The sequence below is a fragment of the Porites lutea genome, chromosome 2, assembly GCF_958299795.1.
Source record: "Porites lutea chromosome 2, jaPorLute2.1, whole genome shotgun sequence".
NCBI classification, from domain to species: domain Eukaryota; kingdom Metazoa; phylum Cnidaria; class Anthozoa; order Scleractinia; family Poritidae; genus Porites; species Porites lutea.
In genome coordinates this window covers 43,957,604-43,967,251 of record NC_133202.1, presented here as the reverse complement: position 1 = coordinate 43,967,251, position 9,648 = coordinate 43,957,604, and the positions used below count along the sequence as shown (strand labels likewise).

The 9,648-nt window shown below is 37.3% G+C and overlaps 1 protein-coding gene across 1 annotated transcript; it reads right to left on the bottom strand.

The window, feature by feature from the left end:
- Positions 1 to 852: 852 nt before the first annotated feature.
- Positions 853 to 9,595, bottom strand: LOC140928724 (adapter molecule crk-like). Its single transcript, XM_073378501.1, has 8 exons — positions 9,327 to 9,595; positions 9,134 to 9,253; positions 6,588 to 6,738; positions 4,933 to 4,971; positions 4,641 to 4,769; positions 3,797 to 3,997; positions 2,947 to 3,036; positions 853 to 2,517 (listed from the first exon to the last, which is right to left on the bottom strand). The coding sequence occupies exons 1-8, from the start codon at positions 9,353 to 9,355 to the stop codon at positions 2,392 to 2,394; spliced, it is 885 nt and encodes a 294-aa protein (XP_073234602.1). The 5' UTR covers positions 9,356 to 9,595; the 3' UTR covers positions 853 to 2,391.
- Between the last annotated feature and the right edge of the window lie 53 nt (positions 9,596 to 9,648).

Below are 9,648 nucleotides of genomic sequence, written 5' to 3'. Positions count from 1 at the left end.
CCTCTTCTCAAAATCGCTTTGGCGCAGCTTAAGAGTCTCACACACGCGAAGCGACGAGCCTCACACGCCCATAATCTCGCTCCCATTTTTCAGCCTCGCTCCAGACCTTTTGTTTGACTGCTTGCGCGTACATACGAACTGTTTTGCAACTTAATACTCAACCAGTAGAACGGAAACAACGTTTGCATTTGCATAATGGCGTCATTTTACTATGACCAGAATCCTTCCCGTTTTTCCTTTCATATTCAAATTCGGTAATCCCAGCAAAAATAACAAAACTTCTAATTTGCTCACGAAAGCAAAATCCTGAAGGATTCTGGTCGTAGTAGTAAAATGACGTCATCATGCAAAGAAAGATTTATGAGACAAATCGTCATGATCTTTACATAAATCTGTGCATTTCTTAGCCGTCCTCGGCACAATTTCCTTATGAGACGTTTTACATCACACTAGACTGATTTTCCTTTTCTTTCAGAACTCAGGATGCGTGCAAACGTCTCTTATCTTTTCTTCCTTTTCATAAGCCGAGAACTTCCCACGTGACCTGCAAATAACTGCCTACATATAATGGTCTGCTCATGCGCAATGCCATCCAACTATGCAAATAATATTCTGCTCATGCGTAAATGAAACCACGCTTTTCTCCTTACTCTTACGTGAAAATGGCAGATATTCATTGAAAACCAAATTCGGAATGATAAAACAATTATTGAACTCAGTTGTCGCAAAATATCGTGATTTGGCAGTGTCTCGCCGATCAATTCTTTGTCAATAATGGATCTGCACGCCACTGACAAATTACGGTATTCTGATCAACCTTTTTCAGTTATTAATGACTATTAAACACGAAAGTCAGTACATACAATGGGCTGATTTATTTTGACAACGGTTTACTTGACACCTTACTTCGGTCTGGTTTTCTCACTTTTTGTACAAAAATATTTTATAATCTAATTTGGGCTACCTAATCGAGGAAATACAACTAAGCATTTTGTACTGCATAAACCGTCACAGCAAAAAATAATTACTATTTTATGCTACCGATAACTAAGGGAATACTAAAAAAACCATGAATGTTAATTAAAAACAATAATATACACTGTAGAGTACAAAAGGAAGACTTTTTTAGCCTGCGAGCAAGTTGCCCATTTGGGGTATTCGCGAGAAGTCACATGAGAACTACAAGCAAAAAGAAATGTGAGTGCGAGAGGCTTCACCGCTCGCTCGAGTGTTCTCTCACAGCTTGCTTCACTCGCCATAATTGGAGAGCTTTCTCGCAGGCTCATTTTTTTCAAGCAGGATATTGAATTTATGTCAAGCTACTGTTGTCAAGATTAAACAGGTAAGTGATAGAAAATAATTTTCGACTTTTCACTGCCACTAACAAATAGCTTGTGTACGGCCATGTCTCTCCCTCTCTTGTTTGAGGGAAGGGGGCGGCTGTACACAGGCTACTAATGCAGGAAAATAATCTCTTTATAAGAGCCATTTCTTGGGGGGGGGGGGGGGGAAGAAAATTGTGCTTATTACAACGTACAAAATCACTCCCAGAGGTGCCACAAATATTCAAGCACAAGTTTCGAAATAGTCTTCTCCTCTGGACAATGCCGGCTGTCAGAAGTCAAACACTATTAAAATGTCTTGCAGAGGAATTGGCTGAAGGGGGGACAGAGAGAAACCTTGGTGAGGCCAAATTCATGATCATCATTTAAATTATTGGTTACTTGCAAATTCCATTGAAAAAGGGCTGCCACTCGCCTAGCAGAGCAGCTAACAGGATTTATGTATGAAGAAATCGAAGTTTGAGTGGCTCACAAAAGATGAAAGAACAGCTTAAGGGGTGTCTCCCCAAATATATTGGTCAGGATTGAAGCTCCATTAAACAAGTATTCAGATGGCTTCCGCAGATTTTCTGAAAAGATAGATGACTCCATTCCTTCACTTTGGCTCAACCAGCCCACTTAAAACTGTACAACAGTTAGTGCCAACATTGTCCAGTTCAAACCAAGCACATAACAAAATTCCTGAATCAATAAAGCCACTGTCACAGACACAGGAGAGATTTTACGACATCATCATGATGCTGACAGTAAGGAACAGTTTGCCTTTCCTTCTATTAATATCCTAACTGCTCAGATGTCAAATATTCTTCTTTGTACACTAAAACATCCAACTTTATCACAATCAAAAGTAATGATGAACTTATAATCAATAATTCACAGTACAGTGTAACTGTCGTTAAGCTCATCACTTAAATCCATAATGCATTTCTTTAAAATTATTAAGCATCTATTGCAGTTCATTCTGAGAGTTGACTGACATAAAGCAGTTCAGTTCACACCTATTCTAAGCTTTGAAGATAGCTTCATTCCGCTGCACCACTCTAGTCCACTAGTCTGGATTTTCGTCTTCTAGTTTTTGCACATATCTAAACTGGAAATAGCCTGTCCTCTCGCCATTTTGTCCAAACCAAATACCATTATCATATCTCTTAAGAACTTTGATGATGTCTCCTTTCTGCAATAAACACATCAATAATTGTAACAGTATAATGGAAAAAATTAAAGTCTCTTAAAGTTGTTTCTACATATCCGCATAAACTGTGGTACATCAGCCATGGCATCAAGTATTACCAGTGCATGGATGGATCTCAATTTGCAGAAAAAGACTTTCATGACCAGTTTCACCTGGGAAACTTCTGAAAGAAGGCAATGTATGTGATATGATGTGTTGTTGCTGCAATAGCATGGTGCTGATATTAGATGCCTTGCTCCAGAGGCTTAGGAAACTTCAGAGGGGTGGGGGGCAGTTGGATGATTCCATCACTTTCCATATGGGGAAATTCAAGAGTGGGGTGGGGGGAGGGAAATCTGTATCCCTAATACCCATACAACTTATGTTTAAGGAAAAAATACTTTTCTAGACATTAAAGTAAAGTAACACTACCTCAAAGGAAAGTCTTGATTCATCATACGGTAGAACATGTTGTCGGATGGCAACACACAAGAAGGAATTATCTGAATTGGAAGAATCAACCTGATAAAAAAAAACAGAAACATGATGCAAGTATCATACATGTGTTCATTATTAGAGGGTAGCAAAAGGTGAACCCTATCTTTCCAAGACGTGGACAAAGTTGAATGGTTGCACAACATAATTTTTTGCAACTCACAAGACTCGTTCTTGTTTACTCTGGGTTTGAAAGGCTTATTAATAACATTTGAACTTAGATCACCATGCCTTCTGGTTGAATGTAACCTGAATTCCAGAAAACAGTGCACCTAAATGTGTCTGCAAAGTAGTCCTCAAATCCTTAACCCTGCCTCTTGTGGTCTTTTGTTATTTTGTTGGAGGGAACAAACAGGGATTTGGGGACTTCTTTGCAACTTATTATACATGTATTAAAAATATTGAATTATGTCTGCACTGCAGGTTAGTTATTTGATATTGACGAGGTCAGAAACTAAAACCTATATTAGAAACTTTTGACCCCTACTTGTATGTAAAAACAGGGCTGTCAGTAAGGGCTACTAGTAACTTTCACATAAAAAAATAATATAAAAATAGAGCCAAAAAACTTCCGAACTGTCCACTTTCCTGCCTAAATAATTGCATATACACAGCAACTTAAAATCTTGGTGACAGCATTGATGTTACAAAATATGTTTATAGTTATATGCAATCCCCTAAATATGTCAATGTTTTTTCAACACTGGTAGCTATAGAAATGACAAGAAAAACTGCGAAAGCTAGGATGGTTTTTTGCCACACAAAAAATATGAAGTACAATGATTACCGGTCCAGGATGTGACCTCAAATTAGATGGTACAGATGTTCTTCTTGAGTTACTGTTATCAGGAGAAGATGCTGGGGGTGGCATTGACCTTCTGGAGTCACTTGGCACCTGTTGTGGAGAAGCTTGCACAGGTGTTGCAGCTTGTGCAGGAGCTGTGACTGGCACAGGAGCTCCAGCTGGTGTCTGCTGAAGTTCAGTAACCTTCAAGAACAAGTCAGAACAATGATAGTTTACCATGACCAATCATGGTATGGTTGAACCTCACCACGACAATCTTGGGGACAAAGGTATGGGGCTGTTCGAGGGAGACGGCAAGGGAAAATTTCAACCCCTTTTTAAGTGATGTCACATGGAAGTTTAAAAGCAATATACATTTGAACCGCGCTTCACAGACACCCGTTAATACCGACAGCTCGTTATTACTGACACTTTCTATGCACTCCCCACTCCCAGGGTTTTACTGTAGATCTGTTTTTACATTTCACCATGCAGTCTATTCAAACAGTTTCAACATCTGGTTCCACAAATAAAAAATAAACGGGAAAGCAAAATTTTGAAGTTACCACTTATTAAAATACCAGTGACCTTATTTGGCAGCAAAATGCACCTTTATATGTGGCTGGAATATGACCATCTGGGGGGGTGAAATCCTGAATAGGACTGATAATGACAGTGATGGATGCTTCAACAACCTGCACAGTAGTCATCTTCACATACTGCACAGGATGTTGAAACATTAGTCACTTTCAATAACAGTCCTGCTCAGGACAACACCAAGGCAGATGATGATCTTTTTTATTCATGTCATGACTCACACAAATAAACCTTTCACTGTAAAACACACCTTTTTTACATATGGTTCTGGAATAAGCCCTTTATTGCCTAGATCATCCATTGCAGTCCACCATTTCTCTTCATTTTGTTCCACAACAATTAATATATCATTTTTTTTAAAGCTGAGGTCCTCTTCATCCTGCGGAGGAAGATGCAAGAATGCTGTTAGAAAAACTGCTCGCATCAAATAGAGCATAAAAAATGCTTAACACCAACAGCATAGGGAATGCAAGCTAATGTTAGGGTTTAACACGTTGAATATTCAATAATATAATAAAGAAGTTGTAAGTTTGAAATTCTACCTTTCCTGAGAATGGATACTGAGCTTGAACTTTAAATATCTGCAATAAAGGATAGAATTAATGGAGAAATAAATTCTACGAAACAGTAGCCTGAGTTGAAGTAGTTTCTACTTTTGTTCCTTTTAGCCCACTGCCCTCGCGTGTCTTTCCTCCTAACTCTGCTGGGCTTTAAGAAAATGGAACTGACAGTTTCGCTGGCTAAACAAACTGTAGAAGGGTGGGGGGAAGGGGGATTATCACAAGAGAATGGCTAGCATTTACAATGCCAGGTTTAAAATTCTCCTTGCATACTGAAGGGTACGGACCTACAAGAGGTACTGGTATTTTTGTTGAAGGTAAAAATGAAATTTAGGTTAAATGGTTTCAACCTAGGTTGATTCTCAACTTTTGTGATCACCTAGCCTTAGTCATTCTTGATCATGAATAATTAGGTAAATTGAGAATCAACCTACACTGTAAGTTGAAACCACTTTAACCTAAACATTATTTTACATTACAACACACACATAAATAATAATATTAATAAATCAAGGACCCCAAACTGAAAAGAAATTAAGTTAGTTGTACAGCCAGGGCATTATATTATAAAAAGTGTTATAAGTGTTATAACACTTTGCCACTTCATCTCTTCCCTCTTTTTCTTATTCCTTAGTACGTAATTATGTACTTGCTGTAACTTAAAACAGTGTGATTTGAATAAAATAGATGGTAAAAGAATGGACCCAAAGAGTAAAGAGTTCTTGTAGAGCAAAATACTTATGTAGCTACTTCCAAGAATGTTAACATGAAGCAAATACGGTATTGTGATTGGCTAGCCAAGTGGGCAAGATGAGAATAATTACCCACTTTGGTTTGTAACTTCTCTTAGTCATATATATTCAATCCTTTATTTACAAAACATGAGGTCAAGAAGGCTCAATATTGGCCCTGTTCTTTTTTATCATTCTTATTGACCGCTCGACTTCATCTGAGTCCATAAAACATAAGGAAGAACTTGGCAAATATTCTGCCATATTGATGTTCTGCCTCCACAACAGTGCAAAATTACTATCTTCTTCGGTCATTTGATTTCATCAGTCGGTGACTGTCCATTGACTGATCCTTTTAAAATGAAGTATACTGATGATAAAACCATGCCCCAAAGTTTGGTATTCCATAACTTTTAACTTCACTGTCTGAAGTTCATGTGTTATACGTGGCTTAAAAAGGCCCTCTGTACAATGATCGTCCATATAAAATTGGAATTCAGCAGTAAAATCACCACTAACAGCAAAATATCTATTAAAACATTGAGTTGCAGGTGATAACAATATTATACATGTATATACTTTATTCCATTTCCTCTCAGACTTTGGAGTATGTATTCAGGACTTTCAATAAGAATTCTAGTAGCAGGAGAAAGGTGTAACATTTACACAGGAGTATATTGTGAAAGAGGCTCCATGTCTGAATGAAAAATATTCATAGGCTATCACAAATTAGCTGGAGAATTCCGTGTAACAAACGAAGAATTCTCCAATCTTCGATGCTTAAGGAACACCCTGTGTATTATTTTTTGTTATTCTGTTAATTTTTTTCATAGTCAGCATAGTATGAACTACATGTAGAGAAAGAAGAAAAGTAAAAATACAAGGAAAAAAAATGGTCTCTCTTACTGGTTGTATTAAGTTTGTGGAATCCAAAAAGTGGTTCTTGTAAAATTCTATGATGCCAGGAAGGTCCTGGAATGTATTCTCTCCTATCTGATAATGACTTCCTTTGTTGTTGATGATGTAGTGGCTAACATTCCTCTCTTTGCCTTTCTCACTGAAATGCAACAATGGAGAACTTGATTAATTTTATGCCAGCCTCAATCTCTTAAGTAAGTAGCTTGGCTCCCTGTTTGTCCACCAGTCTTTGTTTTTGAACATTTCTCAGCAGTCACCAAAAATTCATGGTTAGTTTGTTAGTTGCCAGATATGAGCAATATAAAAAGTTTCAGAGGGGTCACTGATGTATGGGATACATAGGAGGTTAATAGTATGGTCAGTTGGTAAACTAAAACATTATTACTAGGATGGCTTGATTTTGTTTGTGTTTATCATTTGCACAAATCAGCTATATATATTCACAGAAAGATGGCAACAGAAGCCTAATAATTGGAACCAAAGATGTGTTTTTTGGGAAATGATTACAGGTTCCATTTGGAAAAGCCCAACTGGAAAAACAGGGCAAACTCTCCAGACATTCCACTGCCCTTGCAAAATCTTCCACTGGAACACCCTGAAAAGTCATGTTCAATTCACTTTCTGGATTTTACAGACATTTTGTAAATGGTGAACCACCATACACTTGCTGTCATAACAGGACCAGGGTAAACATTGGTGGTGTTCAGTCCAGCATTCCTGTAAGTACTTCATTTAACAAAGTCTGGCAAGCTGACATCACTTTTAATGTCCACTCTGTTTCATCTTGTAAGTTGTCAGAAGTGTTGCCAGACCTCATCTCAACCAAGTGGATATAGTTGTTACCTTGTAAGAAGTTGAGTTGTAATATGACCAACTGGCTAGTTAGATGACTGCCAGTATGAGTCCATTATCTGTTAATTTGATGTTATTATTCATTTAAAATATTTTCCCAATTCTGATTGGCTAAAAGCACACACATAATTCACCATAACCAGTTACTGATGACCAAATTGAAGAATTGAAAATGAAAAGAGAATGAAGAATTTTCTGTTTAACAAGGAAATGACGTCAAAAATGCAGCCCGCTACAGGTTAAGGCAACAGTACCGAGAAGACCTGGGGACAAGATTGAGTTGTTTTGGTTGTTAAAAAAAAATGGTGGACATTTCACTCGTTTCAAGAGTAAGAACTACAGCTGAAACTAGTCAAAATAGTAGTTAAAAACATGGCAAAAACAGCAAGAAGACAACTCAGAGGGTGGCATATGCTATTTGGAGAATAATTTGCAGAGCTGAACAAACCTAAACGTACACTATCGAAGATTAGCTTAACATCGATGCACATAAGCATGTTTTAGCTCGGTTTTTAAACTAGGAATGATTTTGAATGAATAATAAAGCAATTAATGAATTTGGCTTTCATAGGATATGAAGAATTAAGCAGATCTCTGAGGGTGCTATCCACCTCAGCCCTTGGCCCAAACTTTTCCTCTAAAATAATAGCATTAAGACACCATATAAAAACAATTACATGTAATAAGGAAATTGATCCAGTAACTGTTTTTGAAAGGCATCATTTACATTTGACCGTTAGGCATGCATACAATTGGGGGAAAATCTGCTGTGAGCAAAAGTTAAATAGAAAATTAATATCAAAGACATGTACATACATTTATAACTAAAAAAATTGGTTTAAAAAGTACCATTCAGTAACCACATGAATGACAACAGATTTTAAGAATTTCAGTAACATATATTAATACAATTGTGTCATCTTATTGACTGATGTCCACTGTCATCAGTTACTTCCTCTTTCTAAAAAGTTATTTGCCTGGAAATTTAGCTGTAGCGTTTTGAGCACGTTCACTATTTTCGATCCCTTATTTTTAGAAAAAATATCAAACCTGGATATTTGCTGTACAGGAAATGTGTGTAGCGTAATCGATAATAAACTATAAAGTCGTGTTCATGAATAAACTTGCACTTTCAAACGTCTGTTTCCCTATGCGTACGTCCTTGTCATTGGATGATAAATTTATATACATCCACATGCTCAAGTTGTGGGGTTAACCTTCTGTTTGTATAATTATAAACCAAAGCACATTTTACGATAAACAAGAGAGTTTGCCGCCTTATTTTCTGCGTCTGTTTCTTCGCTAAATATGTCACAAACGCCAAGACGTCCTGACAAGGGAAGGCCATTTGAAGTGCTGTCGTTCTAACAACTATGCCACAATTACGTTTTATCTGTAAAATTAATGACATCAGAGAGATCGAATTCGCTTTAAAACGTACATAAAAAGATTAATAAGTTGTGATCAATTACACTTTTAACCAAAACAGATCGAAATGTCGAAAATTATAATTTGGAAACTCGAAGTCATTAAGAAAATGAACATGAAATATGTGTGCTTAATGAGAAGCTTAATTTTGTTTTTAACAGTGAATATGTTGCTTAGTTTCAGAGGAAAAAATCGCTTAGGTTGTGACTGGAAACGATCTTAGTATGTCTGCATCGAAAATACTGCGATCATACCTCACAGAGAGTACAAAATCACCAGGAATTGATCTGCTGTCTCGGATTAAGTACGTGCCAGGTTTTCTTCCAAACAAGTATGCCTCTGATTTCTCTCGAGTTATACAGCCAAGATAACAACTGAAACGACAGCAGAATCGCACATTAGATTCTCTACAGCGAGTGTATGTTGAAAACAGTTTTCACTCTTTACCTTAGCTGACTTGGGTTAGAACGATTCATTCCGAAGTGTAAGCACAGCACAGTCGTTCAAAGTAAAACTCGAATTGCAAAGCTTCCACTTCAAGCAACATTCACGCTAAGACGTAACCCTCACAAGGGCGTTTTAAATGCATTTTCGTGAAGATCAAATGTTGCTGTAAGTTGTTACTTCGTCTGAAGCATTGGAACAGTATTAAAAATACAGCGATCAAGGAATTAAATCAACCAATGCTGCTGATCGAATCGAAATTACAAAATCCGGAAACTCCGTCCGTGAGCGAAAATGGGGAGGGCTTGCGTGGAAGGGAAGGGTT